The sequence below is a fragment of the Ascidiella aspersa genome, chromosome 3 (genome assembly GCF_963924565.1).
Source record: "Ascidiella aspersa chromosome 3, kaAscAspe10.2, whole genome shotgun sequence".
Lineage (NCBI taxonomy): Eukaryota > Metazoa > Chordata > Ascidiacea > Phlebobranchia > Ascidiidae > Ascidiella > Ascidiella aspersa.
The window spans coordinates 36,148,010-36,168,658 of record NC_139449.1 but is presented as its reverse complement, the minus strand read 5'-3'; the positions used below and the strand labels follow the sequence as shown (position 1 = coordinate 36,168,658).

Genomic DNA, 20,649 nt, shown 5'->3' with positions numbered 1-20,649 from the left:
TACTTTCGCATGATTTTAACTTGTGTAAAGATTAACAGATAGGTTTCCTAAATGGACAAGAAAAACAGTATTTATTTTGAAAAAATATTTTGGATTTAAAAAAACAGGCAAGTTTACTTTAAAAAACATTTCGCTAACTCATTTTTCTAATAGTCATAGCTTTATTTTTGTTGCAATATGTATGAAAGCATGTTAGTTCCAAGTGACTAGCGAGAATTGGCATTTTAACTGGTTAGTTTTATCTAACGTTAAAAAAATATATTTACATCTTATTGCCTGCAAAAAATTCTAACATACGAAAGTCTTTGCGCCATTTTTGATCTTGTTTCAGTTTGGTATTCATACAGACACGCTCCGATTGTATTTTTCACCTGAGCCAGCGAGAGTTGACCTTTAACCTGGTGAGTGACGTCAGCGAGTGTGCTGTACGCCAGGATCCTGAGGGTTTCGCGAGCCGACCAACCGGAACCGATGAGAATGTCCTCGTTTAAAAGGCGGTCCATGTGAGGCACAAACCCTGGGGAAACAATTAGTGTTTGTTGGCGATTGTGACGTCAGTAAACAAGCACAGTGATGTAATAGTTGCTAAAGAACAAGTGTTTGAATTAAACAATTAAGTCCAATGCGCAAACGGCGGTGTGTAGTTTAAATGCTAATTCAGTTAAGTCCCAGCGACAATGTACTTTAAAAAACTTTAAATATATTAAAAAAAAAAAAACATTTTTCAAAAACGCATCAAAACTAAACGTGGTAAAGATTGGAAATATTCAGTCATACAGCTGTCACTATTCATGCTCCCAAAATATATTTCTGAGATGAAATCCTGAAGATCGATAATAATTAAAGTCACGAAATATTTTAAAAATACACATATTTTTCAGCCATATTTGTATAAGGCAATTACAGAAAAAAAATCCTTTTAGAAGAGATGTGAAAACTTTACTAAACCAAACTTTCTATGACATTTGTCTTCATTAAACTTTTGACATTATGTCTCAAAGAGTAAAGTATAGCAACCATACTAGTTTTCAAATCGGTGGCGAGTATGTGTCTGACAGCAATAAGAAGTTCCTTTCTTAACGAGGCCACCTCAGGTGTGCAGTTTGTTAGCAGTTGTAACATCGCCTGAACCATCTCGTTCGAGTACTGGATGATATTCTCCTATAAAAATAGTTTTGCAAATTAGATCAAAGTCCCACCATTTAAAAAGTAAGTGTTGGGTGTAGTTCATGAGCCGCATGTTTAACTCTGTAAATGTAATTATTTAAAGAGTTTTTTATGGATGATTTATAATTAATAACACACAGTAAAGGCTTGGTTAATTTCCTTTAAACCCATTTCATTCTATATACATCTACAGGTGTGTAACTTCAAGAAAAGGTTACTAGGGAATAACTAGTGTTTTGTTAAGCATTTTCGGAACACTAAAAGTTATCTATCTATAATTTTTTATGGTAGAAACTCCAGGTTAGGGTTTTAATACAACTAGAATATAACACTGTTCGTAAAGAAAATTGTAGTTCTTCAGGGTAGCCTCAAGTTTAGCAAATACTCACAAAACAAATAGTCAAACTGGCGCTCTAGCTTTATATTAATTACAGTAAAATAAAATCTTTGCAACTGGCCGTATTTGTCTAATTCTAAATAGGTAAATAACAAAGGTAGTGTATTTTAAGAGAGAAAAACAATTGATCAGCTTCTACATGGCGAACCACAAACTTAAACAAACTACCGCCAACTTACGTGGTAAAGTCGAACAAAGAAGGCCACAAACGACAGAGTCTTGACTTGTGCTGCTGTGAAATCGACGAATAGTTCGGCGTTAAAGTTTGGTTTTGCTCGAGCAGCAGCAGAAGGTTGGAGCAGAAGGGTTTTCATGATGAGAGGAATAAACTCGGCAACCACGTTCTGCGTTGCTTGCTTGTACAACTGCGATATTACAAAATATCTCACTTAATTTATCATAAATTGCCGTCGAATTTACAGTATGTTGAAAAAACAGGGATATAAAACTGTCAACACTGGCTTCTGCAGATAACTCAACAACCGCTTTTTCTGAAAAAAAAAAAACTAAATTTTGAATATGACTAATGAATAACTAAATTTTGAATGTGAATAATTAGAAACTATTATTCACTAAACTTACATTTGTATTTTTTTCGAAAAATAATATTTAGATTATTCTTGAGGATAATATCAATATCTTTCATTACAATAAGAAATTTCATTTGTTTATAAATTGAAAATAAAACCAATGGAAATAAGGGAATTTAGGAGCATATAGAATTGGCTTACTGAAATCAATCAGCATTCCAACTTTCTAGGTAAAAGCTTATAAAGCCAGAAAAACTAGCCTTAGGTAAGTTTAAAAGGTATTATGAAGTTACATTTTTCACAAAAAAATAAAATTGAATGTGACTAATTTAAAGGGCTTAAAAGAAATAAAATACCTGATACATAAGTACAACAGTGATGGGAATTTCTTGCAAGACCTTCATGGAATTTAAGGCTCTTGGAATGACAGTCTGCAAAATATAAATAACATAAAAGTTTTTCTTAAATACAGTCATTTGAAAATCTTGAAATTAGCAGGTGTATATTTAAATCTGGGAACAGCCACAAGAAAAGTCGCACTGCCTGACAATAATGGCTTAAATAATTAAAACTTCGGTTTCTAGCACTGACATCATTCGTTAGACAATTTTTTGGAAGCAAGGAATTTGGGGCTAGAAAACTAACTTGTAAAGATTTAAACTCATATCTCCACATAGTCTTTAGACGTTTTAGGGCAAAACATTGTAAAATAGTAAAACCACAGTGATGTTTCCTGAATTGCTAGTTTTGCTAGAGTTTTCTGCCGTCACAGCGATGTTAGACGTATGATGAATATATCGAAGCCCATACCAAAGTAGGTAGCATAATAACGTTTTGCATATTATTTTATTCATCTTCAATATCTTCTCAATGATGTATTTCTCAAATACCAGCGATGACAAAGTAAAAAAAAATACTCAAACTTAAGATCCAGCTGTGTAGAAGTAAAGAACAACTTACAGTGACAGTTTTACCGCCCGGACTTGGGTTTCCGTGTATGTTTGCTCTGTAAGTGATCTGCGTAATCGTCCCAATTCTTTGTGGGTCTGGAAGACCTCCATCATTTATAGCAGGACTCTCAAACAACCAGATCTTGAAAAACAAATAAACGCAAATGTTTAGCAGTACTTTTTTCATAGCAGACCTTCAGTACAAACATTCAAATTACTTTTTTGCTTTGAATTAAAAGTGTGAACTGTTTATGGAGTTGTAGTAAACACTAAACTGTTGCAGGGTAAAATTAGGAATCATCCAAAAAAGTAAACACATTAAATAATTTGGTAATGGTTTAGTTCGTAAATTACCTAATTTGGACCAAGTGGTATAATTCTAATTTAAAAAATTAAAATTGATAAGCATTTTATGTAAAGGTGGTATTAAAACCTAAACCTATTCCAAAAACAGGTTTAAATTTAAAAAAAAGTTCCGCAATTTGAAAAAGCTGTAACCTAAGGAAAAGTAAAACTTACCATATTCTGAGGAAGTTCTGCATAAATCCTTTTCACCAAGTTAAGGAAATGTTGAATCTATAAAAAATATTAGTTTAAAATTTTTAATTTTTTTTAGGCAATCCTGACCATATAAAAACCTTAATTTTTACAGGACCACACTTAATGAAGTAATATAAAAATGTCAAAAGTAATTGTCAAAAAAAAATTATTGAATATAGTAAAGAGGTTTATGACAGCAAAAAGTATATAATGGAAACATGATTCTTTTGAAAGCAGAATACCAACCGTTTCATATACTATCTTGAAAAAGAAATACCCACACAAAATGACATCATTTAAATATAAACAAAATAAGTAGTAGCAAATACAAACGTAGGTTTTCCCGGGGTGGCCAACACGCTGCTAGTGAGACGCATGCAGCTCTTCACCCAGTTTTATGCGGCTCTTAAGTTCATGTTACACTTATGATTTGTTAAAATGTTTCGATTTCGTTTGGTTAAGTTACGGATTATTGCTGGTTCCGACTGTTTGCCTTAAGGCGTTTGTATTTAACACTTTTGAAACAAGAAAAACTCAAAAAATATGCCCAAATAACATTGCTAAATGACATTATTTTAATTTTTTTATTTCAATGCGTTGCGTATTCTTTTAAATTAAAATTTTGTCTATTTAATGAAATAAAGACACTTTTTTTTAGCTAAGTGCGATCGCTTTGTGGGAGTGTGTGAGAAATAGGGTAATAAGCTTTTATTTTTGTTCCATGTGTAAGGTTTTGCTCTTTGCAGTTAACCGAGTAACAAATGAGCTATTGGTAACTGATTGGTTGGCCACCCCTGGTATAATATTTAAAAATAGGTTTAGTTAATATTGCATACCTCTGGAGCCATTTGTGGTCTGAATTGCTTGTGAAGATCAATGATAATTTTGATACAGACCTGAACATTTTCTTCATTATCGACCTGAAAGTGAAAAAATGTGTTTTTTAATATCATTTTAAGATCATTTCAGTTTAAAAAAAGTCTTGTAAAAACTAAAATCATTTGAAAATAAAATAATTTATAAATAACATTTTTTTAATGAAAAGATTTGGTCCAGTAAAGCCAAAAATAAGTAATATATTACAAACAATAATAAACAGGTTAACTTGGAGATTATCTACCAGATTACTAATTTAGAATAGGAGTGGTTATGAAGAAAATTAACCATAAATATCTGCAAACTTCATGTTTACCCAGTTTATAAACCAATGGCATCTATCTTGCCTTTGTAACACAACAATAGGTAACAAACCTCGAGCAACCGAAAGCAGAGGTTAAGGATGCTTTTCACTTGACCTCGGAGATGGTCGTTTGTCGGGATTCGATGCAAGACGTCGAGAACTAGCTTCCTTAGTTGCTGCAAATCAAAATGAACAGATAGCACACATATGTTCATATTCCCATGATAACTTAAACTAATATATTTTGCTCACAACCTAAAATATGACTGGAAATATGCCAAGCACAAATGTACACACATCTGTATTAATGTTTCAGTTACTTATCATAGGTAAATTTGTACATTCTAAAAATTTAAGAATACCAGCATTTTACTCACAAAACAAAACAACTAAAGGTATTATCACATATATTTGGTTAAACAAATATTTTTTAAGTTTACACATGTATTAAGTTAAAAGGCTGTCACTTTAAAAATATTTTTGTTGTTGTTACAAACTGCCGTTTTGTTGGTAATATATTTTGTAATGTGTAATAACTGATCTCCACGGGAGACTGTGATTTGCTAACATTTTTGTTTGAAATTAATTTCTACAAACAAAAGAGGTGGATTTAGTTGAGGGTTGCTAACTTTAAGCACAAAAATCTAAGAATAATTTTATTCTGGAGAGCAACAGTTATTCTGCGGAATTAAATATTTACATCCAGTTATAGTACAACCCCGGGCAACAAAGTAGCTACTTTAAAACACAAGAAACCTGTGAAGGGTTTTCAGAAATAAACTGAGGTTCTCCTTCTTGAAGCAACTTGATGAAACATGGAACAAATACATTGAGGAATTCAGGGTATTTCGGGGACTGAGCAATGTCCTGTAAAATAAATCAATATTATATGAAGGAACACAATCTCTAATATAACTACTGAATCTAAAATTTTGTCACTTAAGGTGGAAAACAAAATTGATGGCACATCACATGCATGTTTCGAGTATGAGTTGAACATTTTTCAAATTTATTTAAAGTTTTGTGGCACACTTGATTATCTCTTAAGACACATCAGAATGCACACAGTACAATAACCACTAATTTAAACACACCTAAATATTAGTACAGGCATGGGTTGTGTTACAAGTATAATTACACAAATATATTTTTTTAATCAAAAAAAATTATAATTAATTTTATATATATATATAATATATATATTGTAATATTCAGATATATTAACAATCAGTAAGATTATGTTGTCACTTTTTTGCCCCCTTTGATCGGTTAACACGGAAAAATGGTATTTTTAGTTCGGTTGCGAATGTGGCACATTTAAAAATACGGTTAAGCAACGATAATTGTCTTGGGATATTAGTTTAATCCAGAAAGCGGCTGTTTTGGCTTTAGAAGTTAACTTGGAGAACAAAACACGTTTTTTTTCTAGTTTGATGTCTTTAGAATGAAAACGATCAATAATGTTAAGGTAATAAATATGTATTGGCAAGATGTACCAATGCATAGTAAACCCGTTTTAAGACTGTACCTCAAAATGCTCACTGATCTCCTGAGCTGCTTTTAATTTGTTGTCATCAGCTAAAATGTTCAATGAATAGTTAAAAAAGAAAATAAGTTATATGAAAATGTACAATAGACATTAAATTATTTACAATAGAAAGGTTATATATTAGGGTTCCTCTCCGGGAATGCTTCAACGGGAAATTCCCGGGATTTCCCGCGAAATAACGATCCCGAATCCCGGGAATTTTTTTTCACAATCCCGGCTATTCAGCAACAAAGCAAAATTCAAAAAAATGTCATTTTTGACTAATATAAAGAAAAAAAATATTACAAAACCTATTAAAATCGTTGCCTGAGTTGCTTTATTTGCGCTTAGCCGCTTACCAGCGGAAAAATCCTAATTAAATTTATTTTACCGATAAAAATGCGCCCTGCATGCGCGTGTTTTGTAAATAAAAGCAAATAAGGGTCCAGCCTTTAATACGAGAAGGTCTTGCAGAATCAATACTACAGAACATAAATGAGCTTAATTAGATGTTTAGAGCTAATATAAAGTAATTTTAAACATCACATCAACGTAATTAGGACACAAAAATTACATCAAGATTCCCGGGAATTTTTATTTTTCAATCCCGTTTCCCGGGAGTGAAAAAATCCGGGAAAAAGAGGAACCCTATTATATATATCAACTAGAATAGTTTTTTTACAAAAAGATTAACAAACAACCAGATTAACGATAGTGTATTGAATAATCATGCAGCTTTTAAAGATTTATATTAAAGCTGGGAATAAAATCGGCGCTGGTCTAGAATCCTACCACAACGCACATTATTTGGGTTAGGGTGCGGGTTAGCGTTTTGGGTTAGGGTGTCTAAGGTATTATTATTAAATAATTAATATAACAATAATTGACCCACTCTCACTCAAACACTAACTTGCACCCTAACCCAAATATTGTGCGTTGATTTAATAAGTGTGGTAGGATTCAAGGCCAGCGCTGATAAATCCACTAAAATCTAAATTCTAACAATTTTGTTTACAAGGTCAAAATCGGGTTTATTTTATAAGCTGTTTTAATAAATATAAAGTAAAATGTGTTTTTGTTTCTTACAACGTGTTGGGCTGTTCAAAAGATCCAGGTATGATTGATATTTCACAATATCATGAGTAAGATCTCCGATTGGTGTTTGCAACATTGTTCTGCCCTAAACACCTCAAACGTAGTAGCAACAACTAAAGCATTTTATGGTAAATTTTAACTGAGAAACAGGCTAAATTAAAACATACAAAGTTCAACGGTAAATACTTGTATTAAGAAATGCTAAAAGGTACAATTTCTACTTAGATAGAATTATGCCAAAAAAAAGAAATTTACATAAAATCCAAACTTTATGAAATATGATAACTCGTTTATAAGTGACATGCATTTTTGATTACTGCTTATTAGTTATACTTGGGACAAAAATATAAACAAACAGCTACTATATTTGGTAAAAATTCGTTAAAATATTCGCTAAACTTTGTCGCAGAATCTTTCTTCATTCTACAACAATCAGATTTTCGCACACCAAAATTATTGACCAATCAGAACGCCGCATTACCACATGGAAAGTAATCGCCCTACGTTTAGACTTAGAATATTTAATTTTATTCACAATTAATAGTAATAACCTTCCTTATGAGTTGCTTAAAACACTAAAACAGCTAGAAAAATGTATTAATAAATTTTAAAGCCATTTATACCACAATTATACTTATTTTAAAGCTGTTATTTGTAAATAAACACTTATCGCCCTAAAAAATTTATTTCACAACGATCAGAACATATTTTTGTCATTTTTTTAGCGCGTAGCAACACATCACACACATTAACAAAAAAATGGAAACTTACTGCTCAATTATACAAATTTTTTTTTTTAATAATACTATTGTGCCTAACAAACATTTGATAAACACATTGTTGTTGGCAAACGCACAATTAGGAAACGCCATTGATTGGCTTACAGCCTACTTAAGTTGTTTTGCTTGTTACAGTCAGACTGGGGAGTTAGTTATAGGCCTAAGGGATAGACTGGAATGGGGGAGGGGGGGGGGGGGGGGGCAAACCGTTATTCATTAATCATGTGAGCGGTTTACAATTCAAGCAATGCTAAGCACTGTGTAAAATATCAAACGAGAAAAGCATTTTTTTGGTAAAAAGTAAAAGCAAAAACACATTTTATTTTGTTTGTTTACGACATTTTGTTTGACACCAAATGTAGATATACGACTTTATACTTAATCTTTAAAACATAAACTTTATTTTTTTAAATCAGCCGCACACATCATCATGCTTGTAGAGAAACGACGCATGTCTGTTTGTGCTTGTAATTATAGCGTGTTCGCCTGGTAAAGTGTTAAATATTTCACCTAGATACTCATTTCCTTTCGTGGCCGTTCTGGCAAATCTAGCCGACATTCGACTCAGCTAATCTCCATCGCAGTCGCTCTTGTGCTATATAGTGTCACGCTGCTGTTGGATTAAACACTACAGTCAACTGATGCATGCCTTACTTGCGAGACCCGTTTTTACTGCGCTGTAAGCTCTTTTATTGAAAGCGAAATATGCTAAATTATGTGAATGTACAATAAATCTATAAGCGACCTGACAGTATGCACTTTGAAATGCTATGACAGTTTGTTTAGTTTCGATTTAGTGGAGTTCAGATAGCACGGTGGTCATTTCTCACCTGTAGAAAGATACATGCTTATACAAATAGCTAGTAGGCCTACACTTAAGCTGTACATAAAAGCAATAAATATAAAAAAATGTTACAGGATTGCACAATGCGATCTCAAAGATAAGTATTGTCGTGAAAAAAAAGAGAAACATAAAAACCAAAACAACTTGTTGCATAATTACAAAATAAAGCAAAACAAGTTGTTGCTACTGTTGCTGTGAAAACGTGACTTCTATCCTCTGCTGATTGTACTTAGAGCTTCGAATTCGCCATGAAGATTGCCGCTTTCAGGAACAGGCGCGCTGTGAAATAAATACACAGTGTTGTAATGACCATTAACTTGACTTAAGTGCACTTAAGTCACTATTTTCAAATGACTTGACTTGGCTTAAGTACTTTGACCAAAATGACTTGACTTAACTTAAGTATTTTGGACAAATGAGTTAACTTGGACTTAAGTCATTTTGTCAAATACCTTGGGATTAAATAAAGTGTTTTTCATTAAATTTTATCTAAAGTTTTTCAGATTAAATTTGTTTTTTAAATTGTTACTTATCATCGGACGAATTTACCAATTTTAACAGTTTAGTTTTATGTCAATGACAAAACCTAAAATTGACTTGCTCTCATAATGACTTGACTGGGACTTGACTTAGGCAACCGATGACTTGGACTGGGACTTGACTTGTTATTTTTGCAAAAGACTTGACTTGGATTTAAGTTATTTTTCAAATGACTTGACTGGGACTCAAGTCATTTCAAAATGACTCGTTTACAACACTGGAAATACAAAACTACTTAGTGAGGATAAACATATACTTGTTACTAATTTATTTAATGAAAACAGCCCGGATGAATGATAAGGGTTTACCACTTGAAAATAGCCTATATATGTTTTCGAAAGTTACTGTTTACCCGAAGTGTAGGCTATGCAAATCGTTAAATTATGACTAATGGGTGTATGCGTACTTGATCGAGCTGGGTAAATAGCAATAAGATGCATTTCAAGCTATTTACCCGGCTAACAAAGCGATGGAATTAGAAAACAAATCATGAAATAAAAATAAAATTAACAATACCCTTTTTAGAATAACAAGTTGGTCGCCTGAAAACCAATAATTCGTAAACCGCGGGTAGTTGGTCCTCTAGACCAGTGCTCTTTAACAGGTGTGCACGGTGCACCCTAGGTGCATCAAAATATGCATGGGGTGCGCCAGTACGAAAGGGTATACAAGGGTGCATCAGAAACTTTTAATGAAATATTAATTTTTAACACTCCATGCTGTTTTATGACATGCAATAGTATTCGTAAGCAGCCTGCAGCCATAATCGAATCTCATCGACAGTGTATAAAACTTTGGCAGCTCCACCCGGTTTAATTAACATAATAATATTGTTGTAAGCATAATGATTTTTCAGATCGCTTTTCACCTCAGTTTACCCTTTAAGTGAACAGGGTGCAGGAGTTTGTCACAACAACTTTAAGGGTTCACCAAACCAAAAAAGGTTGAAGAGCACTGCTCTAGACTTTTATCTGCATTGTCTGGCCAACTCAGTAAGGCCAGCTAATCCCCAACACACTAGAAGCAAATCCTGAACACATTCGTCTTTTGCTAAGTTATCGAAACATACATAAGAAAGCTATGCTGCGTGTGATACGCTGTAAACTGTATTTCATAAAAATGTAACTTATTAAAGTGAATCTTAAAATTTTGACAAAATTTTCAGTAGAAGTTTTAGTAACTGTATTAAGTATTTTTCACAAAGTTGCGTTTACTAATTATTCAAACAAATTTCCGATGTTTAATAAATGTTGCTTACATAGTTGCATTTCTGTCCGAACTTTGTGTGAAAGGTGACGTTGCACTTGACCTTGTGCCCGCTTCGCTCGTCAAAGCTTTGGCACATTTGGTAGGGAGGCGAGTAGAGGTGGAGACTGACCGCCTTCTCAGTGTGAGATTTATTCTCAACGCGATGGAGACCGATCGAATCTGAGTCCAAGCAAACCAGGGGGTTAAAAACCTACTTGGCGTCCTCAAATGTTACCGTTTGTAGTTTGAGGGAAATCCACAATGGATATGCTCAGGGACCCACTGACTTGCAAAAGTGAAGTGGCACATACAAGCGGGATAATCACCAAGAGATATTTTTCTTTTTTAAATGACTTACGGGTTAATGAAAAAGCTAGCGAAAATAGATAAACAGGAAGTTTATATTTTCCATTACAATGTCTTAACCTTCAAGCATTGCACAAAACGATGTATTTTTAAGAAGGTAGTTTGCCAAGCATAACTCATACCGTTTATGTAGGCAACTTCATCTTTACGTAAATGTGTGACTTTTTTAGGCTTCATTACTTCGTTTTCGGACTTGGGCCACTCATACTGGGTCTCGGTTAGACTCCCGTCCAGCATTTTCATGAAGCAGTGTGAATCTGAGTGGTCGTGGATCGAACTGAACAACAAAAATCATCAATGTTACATGTTGACGAAGTTCAGAATGTTAAAAATCAATAAAGAATTGGAAACGTAATGCTACCTACTTCTGTATGAGCTTTAATATTCACTCTACTACGTCCTACTGCAACCTTCTGCCATTATATTAAGATTTACTTAAAACGTTTGCAAACTGCTACTTACATCTGCATGAGCTTTGATATTTAATCTATAAATGCTGATGTTTAGATAAAAGCGGTAGACGCACAAAAAGAAACAATAATTAACAGTGAAAGAGGGCGATGTTACATGTAAGCAATAGCTACTTGGTGTGAAAAATGTCTAAGTCCACTTGCCTCCCATGTCCTTCTCCCCAGCAAAGAATGATCAGGTTAAATCTACCGTTACCTTCATCAATCAGGTTGCGAGCGTATCTAACACAAAACAGGGGAGAATTTCTAAAACTTGGATAAAAACTATCACATGTAACTAGATAACTGGACAAGTTGCGTTTTATTAACAATGAATATATATTTTATTCTTAAATGTTGAAATTGTCCGTTTTACCGTTTTAATCAAACTGCTTGAAAATATAAAAGGTTGAATTTTTAACTAGATGCCAAACTTGGAAGGATAATTTTAATTAAAAGTGTAACTCAAAGACGTTATCCACGTAAAGTAACTAACGTCCATCCATAGTCGTGTCATCACCTGTGCGTGTCAAACGTTGCGAGCTCCTTCCAGTCCGCCTCATTTGCCGCGTATGACGTCATAAAGTGTTGCACGTCATCGATAATGACGTCATCGCTTGCGAACAGCTCGTGCAAGCCGACAATAAGCTGGTGGAGGGAGGCAGGGCGGGGGCGTGGCACCTTGCAAGGCGCGTACGATGAGGGGGATTCCCCAGCGATAAGTTGGTGAGTCGACATTAAGTTCAGTTTGAAATCTGAATTTGTCGATTATTTGCTGAAAAAAGTCAAGTTATCAGTATTAGATGAGAATAAAAATTGACATCAACTTTTTTATAAGAATAAAAAGTTACTGTAAAATTTGAAAAGCTTTTCCTGGGCATTTTTTTATTAGCCCAAATGTTTATTTCTATGCTGCTTGAAAAAAAGTCGAACGATCAGGATTTTGTCAAGCGAAACATGACGTGAAGAGTGTTCATTTTCCATTGGCCCAAAAACAGAAAAATCGCGTTTCAGCTATTTCTGTAGTGCGTTATAAGACATTGCCTTAAGTTAAAAATCTGTTTTTGTCAAATAATTCTTGAAAATACTTAAACGATGAATTTTTTTGTTTAATTCATGCATTTCTTTTAATTTCTGTATTGGTGAAAAACGTAATTTGGATTTTTTTTTAATTTGGCCTTTGTATTGCTGAGATTCTTGTTCCCAAACTATAAATAAAGCCCCGTTGTTTGTGTTTTGCTTGAACCAGTTGCTAGGCTTGTAAAGCAATAAAGTCACAGATTTGTTTATTTTGTATCCACGTCGCATTTGAACGCATTAATCTGCCTTACATAAAGAGACGTGAGCCATAGTGTGCGCGTCAACAATCGATCGTGTGTTCGCGCACAAACGACGCGTCGCAAAGCGTGACGTCACTGTAGTAACTGCGATGAACTATGTTTGAATAAGTCAGGAAACTTGGCCAACTGCGACCCTCTCGGTTTTATTTCGGGCTAAATTTACATCGCACAATTGCGCAATTTGAGAAACGATTAAATTTAAGGACATTGCTTTAACAAACAGTAGATTCCACCAATTTGAATAAAAATATGGAAGTCATACTTTTCGATAAAATCGACATTGCGTTATTCACAAACGTTTCGGCAATATGGCCGTAAAATTTCTCAGAAAAGCCGTGCATTGTGCTCCGTTTCCCGCAAAGCCGATGGAATTTCAAAAAAGAGAATAACTGAAATATTTTTTTCATCCGGAGCACTAGGGTTCATTTGTGAACGTTTCTTGCTCTCCCTGTATATATATATATATATATATTTTTAGTTTTATTTTCCGAAATTATTCATTTTACCGTTTTTTTTTATTACACATCGTAAAAAATTTATTCGCGAAAAACGGAAAACATTTTAGTACATCAAAAAATCAAACCAACTTTCGTTTGTTTTACGAAAGGTGGCAAATTTAAAAAACAAACGACGCCAGTCTAGCTTAAAACTAGTATGGAATAAATTGGCACTGCATTTGCAAAAAATATAAAAACTTTTTATAATATCAGCAGCTTTAATCCGGCTTTATATTGATATACTAAACTGGAACGTTTTTTTATACAGCAATGCACGCAATTATATTTAAACCTCATTTAAAGTATAAGCAATGTTTTGGAAATAAATTGAAAAAAAAAAAACATTTTATAATATAAGTATCTGTAACCCGGCTTTTACTAGCATACGTAAACCTGGAACTTTAATTAACAAATCTATACAAAACCTTACTAAAAGTAATTAATTACTACGTTTATCGAAACAAATTGGTGACATGGGCAGATTTAAACCGCTGTAGGTTGCCCTATCAACTGCTTCAATTGAAATAAATACCTCAGTTTTATAAACCAAAATGCCTAATGAAAACACTGCATTTCAAGACAAGTCATTTTGCTCTAAAGACGTAAGTCATTTGAGAACAGCGACTGAAGTGCACATAAGGCCATTGACTTTTGGTCATTACAACAGCGCCAAACGCTACAGCTAAAAAAAAAAAAAACAAAAAAAAACAGACTTTATACTCAGCCAAACCTTACGTAAGGTTGAACCTGCATTTCGAACTTAAACCTCAAAAACGCAGCAATCAGCAGGAGGCCTCCTTAGTTAAATGCACGTTTCATCTCAGCGCTGAGAGAAAATAAAGAAGAACATCGCGACGCGATTGCACAATCACATCGCGAGGCGCGCGCGCCACACAATGCACGTCGCGTTACTGCATTGTGACGTAATAACGATGTGACGCTGAATCTAAATCGATGTGCTTCTCATCGGCGCCGTGTTACCGGACACAATCATCGAACGACTTTCGACTGCGTGTTTAAGTATTGCGGGCGCACAGAAACGGTGTTCCCCTAGCTCAGTGGTTCTCAACCGGGGTGCCGCGGAACCCTATAGTGTGTTTCTTCTAATCCTCAAGGGTGCCGCGACATAATTGGCAATCTTAAAGAATCTGATTTTTGCTCAACTCTTACAACTTTTTGTGTAAGATTATAGTGGAATAAATCCAATTCCTACGTGTGTAGATTTGAGGTGTGTTGTTCCAGATTTATTGTGACATTCTAGTGAAAATATAAAATTACCTAGCGCCTCTTTGCAAAGTAAATTTTGTTTTTGCTAGTTCGAGATAGGCACTGAGCGCCTATTTACTAGGTATTGCGAAAACTAAAACTGTACAAAAATACACTATAGACTTCTGACTACCTTTTAGAAAATTCCACGTTGTTGTTAACCTGAGGATTTTTTGTTCTGTACTGAGAAACGCGTGAACTTATCGCAGGAAATATCGCGTCCAGTAATCGCACTATTTCGGTGTTTTATAAGACTTTAACAGCTTTTACTGGTAGAAACAAATCTGAGGTTTCACTACGATTCGAATTACCAGCAGTAAAAAGTGCTGTGGTTAAACAACCTCAGTTACTGTTTGCAGTAAAACAGCTAGTAATACTACTATAGTCCTATAAGTTTCGGAGGCTTTGTAGTAACGCACTGAATCTATAGAGCCGAGCTTGGTAAACTGATTTAAGCAAACTACCCACAGTTCGCGTTAGCTGTTAGCTCAATGGTACATGTCACAACATATGGACGTCCAAACCGGGCTATTCATATGCTATAGCCGTTTTTCCGCAAACGTTATCTGAGGTTGTTTAACAGCAGCACATTTCTCTGCTGGTAATTCAAATTGAAATGGAAGTTCGAATTTGATTTCCTAGTAAATTCTGTTAAAAACACTAAAGGTTACGAAGAGGGTATTTTCGACGTACTACTAATTAGTGTGTGAAAAAATTAAACAAAAATTTGGCAAAAAACAAAACCATGTCGTTTTCTCTAAGTCTAAGTTGCCAAACAGAAACAAAAAGCAGTGGCAACCTCAGTGAAGATTACAAATCTTTGCCAAGCCACGGTATCTCTAGTCCAAGCAGTGGTTCTCAACCCTGCATGGGGTTGCTATGTTAAACTCTCATGGGTGCCAAGAGAGATATTCCCAATTCTTTTTGATTCCAAGTCTTGTTCTATGCCAGTAGTAAGTAAGCTTACTTTTTGGGTACGATTAGAGTGAAACCAAAAAGGTTTTTTCAACCTTCTGAACAGTTTATGTGTACTGTTTCAATCTCGTTTATTGCGACGTTACAGTTGATCACTCAGCAAAACTCCAAGTGCCGCGAACTTTTTATAATTTTTGTAGGTTGCCGCAAGCTAATGGTGGTCGGAAACCACTGCTCTAGGCTTTATGTCAGTGGTTCTCAGCCGGGGTGCCGCGGCATCCTGGGGTGCCATTTCTAATACTCAAAGGTGCCGAGAGATATTTGAAAATCTTTGAGAATCTGATTTTCGCTAAACTCTTACAACTTTTTGTGTAAGATAGAGTGAAATAAATACAAATATAACTTCCTACGTTGTGTAGAGTTGATGTGTGTTGTTTCAGTTCAGTTTATTGTGACATTCTAGTGAATTATCTACGAAAAAATCTTTTAGGGGTGTCGTAATCTACTTATAAATTCCGAGGGGTGCCACAAGTCATACAAGGTTGAGCACCACCGCTTTAAGTTCTACTTTCCTGTTTGAAATCGGATCGCCATATGTCGGTGATCAGCCAATCAGCGCCTCGCAAAAGGGAAACGCCCACAAATCCGCCGTTTTATTTGCGCAATTTTCGCGAATCATGCCAACGTCAGCGAATTACCCTAAATCCAAGGTGATAAGTCGTTGTTTAAAGGCAGCAACAACAGCTAAAGCAAACTACAGGCTTGTGTAGTGATTTAGAGTCGCCCTTGTGTTGTCTGGCAACTCTATGTACATTGCTTTTAACGATTCCGAGCCCTGGTCGTAAATTTGACACCAGGATACAAAGGGTTAGATTGTATTTCCTTGTTCTCTGGCGGAGTTAGGAAAGTTATTTCACCACAATCGCCGCTATACACGGCTAAATATAACTTCATACTTTTTTCGAGGGACGGAGTGCTGAACAAATATCATAACTTAAATCGAGGCACAAAATATTTCAAGGGCCTTGGTGTGTTAATATAAATGTACAGCAGCCAATCTATAATCACCAAACGGACTAGTGTTTTAGTTGTTAAATTAGAACAATAAATACGGCCCTTTGAAAAGCCTAAAATAATCCTGTTTATAATTGTTCGACGTTATTCTCACTGTATAAAAAAAAACAGTTTGACTTAAATTATCTAGAGGAACTAACATCACATTCTTCCTAAGCCAGTCAAAAACTAAACAAATACGCTAAATTTGATAACAAATTCGTTCACCAAGCATTGAAAGAAATAAAACTCTTATACTTTTATTTTTAAGAATATTTTCCTTGGGCGGCTATAATAAAGTTTGAAAAGAACAAGAATAAATTGAAAAGTAGTTAAAGCGTGAAGTCAAACATGAAAACACTCTTTCCGAAAAGAACAAGAAAGTTATTTCCGAAAGAACCACGAAGGTTTGAAAAGATGTAAAACAACTATTGAAATACGGAATATTAAAGTTTCGCCAAAAACGGCATCATCAGTTTTGCTAAACATGGATAAAAGATTAACCACTGACAGTTGGAACATATTTAGAACCAAATAAATATAACCAACAAATTTGGCAGCACTACCATGTTTTCACACCAAGTAGTTGACGTTTTTGAGCATTTCTTTTTGCACAAGGTTGGTTAAACCAATGGTTCAACCTGTATTGAGCCACAGAATACGTTATTCATTAAAACATTTTTTTGTAAAACACCAAACGACAGTTATTATAAAGCCTTAAAACAAACATCAGAACAACAATTTATTCTCTTTTAGCTTTTCTAAAGGCGATGTCTGGACTTGGCAGGCACACGCAAATCCTGTTTTTACAGTAAACAAAGCAAATCACGGTGATATACCCAATCTGTGATAAAAACTACTTTCATAAAACAGAAAATACCTAGGCTAAACCCGTTGTGTTATCACATAAGTTAAATTAATAAATATATTGTGGAACACCTGATGACATTTCAAGAAACACTGGAAAATCACTGCATTAGACGAAATAGCAGACGTGTACTTTAATAAACCTCAGTTGGGGCCATAAATGCCGTTTCCCTTCCAAGTCACGTTTAAAGCAGTGCGTTATAATCTCACGTACTTACTTGGTATTTGACATAATTACTATCACGAAGCAAGTTTGCAATTTGCATATTTCCCAGAAGTTGTGTTGTGAGTGGTTTCCAAAAGAATAGCACAAAGTTTGCTACAGAAAGAATTGTTAACTGATCGTTTTATTCTCAGTTACCAAATCCTAATGTGTGTGTCACACAAATCTTTATGAACACTGTTAGGAACCAAAGTCAGGCGAATAAATAGCACTTTTTGCAAACCATGATGTACCCCTCCAAAAAAAATAAGCCTTGATAAAAAAAGTTGGTCCAAGAAAAGCTCCTAACTTTGCTAAAATAGCGCATATTTTTTCGGGTAATAATTAATAGGTTTTGTGGATATTTTCGCTAAATTTAGAAACAACGAGAAATAACAGGGTATTCTCTTAAATAAGATGAAATACTGTTGAAATGTTTTGATAAATACTCGTTCGATTAAGAGCAGGGGCCACTACACGTTTTTTATTAAGGTCGAATAAGTGTAAAGGACTAAATATGTCATAAAAAAACGTTTTATTTTTTATGAAAAGAACTTGGGACTTGACTTGCTATTTATTGAAAAAACACATGACTTGGACTTAAGTTACTTTTCAAATGACTTGACTTGGACTTAAGTTACTTTACTTTACAAATGACTTGACTTGGACTTAAGTTTTTTACATATGACTTGACTTATATTTAAGTTTTTTACATATGACTTGACTTGGACTTAAGTTTTTTACATATGACTTGACTTGGACTTAGTTTTTTACATATGACTTGACTTGTATTTAAGGTATTTTATAAATGACTTGGATATGAAAGTCATTTGAATTGACTTGTTTACAACACTGAGATTATAACTATACGAAGAAAAACAAAAATTATTATTTACCAACTCACTTAGCAAGCTTTATAAAAATTTTCTTTCGGTTAACAATACTTCCTCCGGCAAACATTATGTTTTCCATTTAGAAACTATTATAAACAATATTTAAGCTTTGTTCAGGAAATATGCCGCTGGCCTTAGTTTGACGACCCCCTTAGACTCCAGTAAATCAAACACAATTTTACGCCGGGTTGTGTAGAGTAGAGCACAGACGTGGTTTAATTGAAAAGCAAACATTGCGTTGCTGTAATAATATTTTCACATCATGTACCGACCGCATTAAAGAGAATCCATGTCAGATCAAGTCAAAAAAACAAACTTCCGCCTTTGGCATTTTCGATCCTGAAGGTCTATGTGTTTGAGCAGGGTCGGGCAACTATTTCGGACAGGGGGCCGCATGAGAAAAATACAGAAAATTTCTTGAAGGGTCGTGTCAAAAAAGGAGATAAGAAATACATTTAAAGTATAGTGTAATACTTAAAATAAGCTCTACTGATACATATTTATTTTAATCAAGGCCTTGACGAGTCCCTCGCGGAGTACTTGCGTAAGAAAAAAATATATGAAGAAAAATATGTTACCAAACCTATTAAAGTCGTTGCCTGAGTTGCTTTATTTGCGCTTACCAGCGGAAAAATCCTAATTAAATTTATTTTACCGATAAAAATGCGCCCTGCATGCGCATGTGCTTCCTAAATAAAAGATAAAAAGGGTCCAGCCTTTAATACGAGAAGGTTTTGTAAGATTGCAGAAGCAATACTACAGAACATAAATGAGCTTAATTAAATGTTTAGAGCTAATATAAAGTAAGGATAAAATAAAGGATTATGTAAAATGAGCCGCGGCCTGGATTAAATTACATGGCAGGCCAGACTTGGCCTGCGAGGCCGTACGTTGTCCTGGTCTGGTTTATAAATTGTTTCCTGAAGTCAGTATTTTGAGACAGGGTTGCGATTGTCAGCATTTGGGCCTATACTCTTTTTTGTGGCATTTTTCGCGCTATAATCTGTTTATTTTTTATAAATTTAATGATATAGGTGGTACGCCGATAAAAAGTTAAGGGATTAATAGACTGAACAATGTTCGGTCGGGATACACGTAATACCATGACGTTTTAATGAGACAAAATCAGTTTTATGAACACCTCACGCTCCAAGACACGGAAAACTCATGAAATAGTTAATTCTTACGAAACATTTTAAATTGGTTGGATGTCGTTGACCTATTTACTCAAATAGCCATCTTCAATGTTGTTCTGTAATCAACTAAACTTGACTTAAATGCCGCCAAAACTGCCTATGATGAAATAATTTATTTTTATTGGATGAAACCAAAGGAAATGAGTTTGATGCAATAATATAGTCTATGTTGAGATGGAATAAATCATTGTTCCTTTCGTTTATCTAAGCCGCAAAAATCAGCAAGCAGCTTCGATTTTCTCAGCTTGTAATAGGAAAACCAACGCGCAAAACGTGTACAGCAACACTTGACACAACGATAAAGAGTTTCTTTTCTCTTAAAGCTCACATTTGTAACGCCACCTAAATCGTAAACTGTGCGCTCTAACCAAGCACTATACAATAGCACGAAGAAAATAATACAGAAAGGCACTAAATTTATTAGTTTATGACACCGTAGTATCTTTATAGAAGTTCTTATATTTTTTGGGGGAAGCAATTTTTCAATTTTCGCTTAACATTTACTGAAAATGAAGGTATAATGTAAAATACGACAATCATGAAAGTTTAATAAGAATTAAAGTAGCATGTTATTTTGCTCCGAGTTCCACAAAGTATCTCAAAAGTTGGCATTTAATTTCACTCACAAAATTCACCCTCTAGGGGTCAGAAATGTAGCTGTGGGTTAGTTTTAAACACATTTAGAGCGTTTAACTTCTAATAAGAGAAAATATGGATTAAAACAGGCACAAAATACTATTGTGAGCTAAGGAACTCTTAACCCTGTTTGGGTTTTCCAACTGTAGTGTCTCTAGAAAACAACATAGT

The 20,649-nt window shown here is 34.4% G+C and overlaps 2 protein-coding genes across 2 annotated transcripts in view; both read right to left on the bottom strand.

Moving 5' to 3' along the window:
• LOC146162763 (transformation/transcription domain-associated protein-like) overlaps positions 1 to 7,463 on the bottom strand; it is a 91,213-nt gene extending 83,750 nt beyond the window's left edge. The window contains 11 exon segments of the mRNA XM_083384260.1: positions 372 to 517; positions 1,023 to 1,161; positions 1,744 to 1,929; positions 2,451 to 2,525; positions 3,055 to 3,186; positions 3,564 to 3,620; positions 4,421 to 4,504; positions 4,836 to 4,940; positions 5,521 to 5,631; positions 6,293 to 6,342; positions 7,379 to 7,463. Of these exon segments, the coding sequence (XP_083240386.1) occupies positions 372 to 517; positions 1,023 to 1,161; positions 1,744 to 1,929; positions 2,451 to 2,525; positions 3,055 to 3,186; positions 3,564 to 3,620; positions 4,421 to 4,504; positions 4,836 to 4,940; positions 5,521 to 5,631; positions 6,293 to 6,342; positions 7,379 to 7,463 (1,170 nt within the window).
• A 1,381-nt stretch (positions 7,464 to 8,844) lies between these two features.
• On the bottom strand, positions 8,845 to 12,379 carry LOC146162762 (cysteine dioxygenase type 1-like). The gene is made up of 5 exons (XM_083384088.1): positions 12,134 to 12,379; positions 11,779 to 11,856; positions 11,287 to 11,441; positions 10,809 to 10,978; positions 8,845 to 9,289 (listed from the first exon to the last, which is right to left on the bottom strand). Exons 1-5 carry the CDS (start codon positions 12,349 to 12,351, stop codon positions 9,275 to 9,277), a joined length of 636 nt encoding a protein of 211 aa, XP_083240214.1. The 5' UTR covers positions 12,352 to 12,379; the 3' UTR covers positions 8,845 to 9,274.
• Between the last annotated feature and the right edge of the window lie 8,270 nt (positions 12,380 to 20,649).

Bases quoted from the DNA above. Each gene is read 5' to 3' on its own strand.
- LOC146162762 (XM_083384088.1), bottom strand. From the start codon at position 12,351: ATGTCGACTCACCAACTTATCGCTGGGGAATCCCCCTCATCGTACGCG. The intron at 11,857-12,133 runs GTGATGACACGA...GTTTTGTGTTAG, and splicing joins GCAACGTTTGACACGCACAG to ATACGCTCGCAACCTGATTG. The intron at 10,979-11,286 runs GTATGAGTTATG...GCTTGGACTCAG, and splicing joins TGAAGTTGCCTACATAAACG to ATTCGATCGGTCTCCATCGC.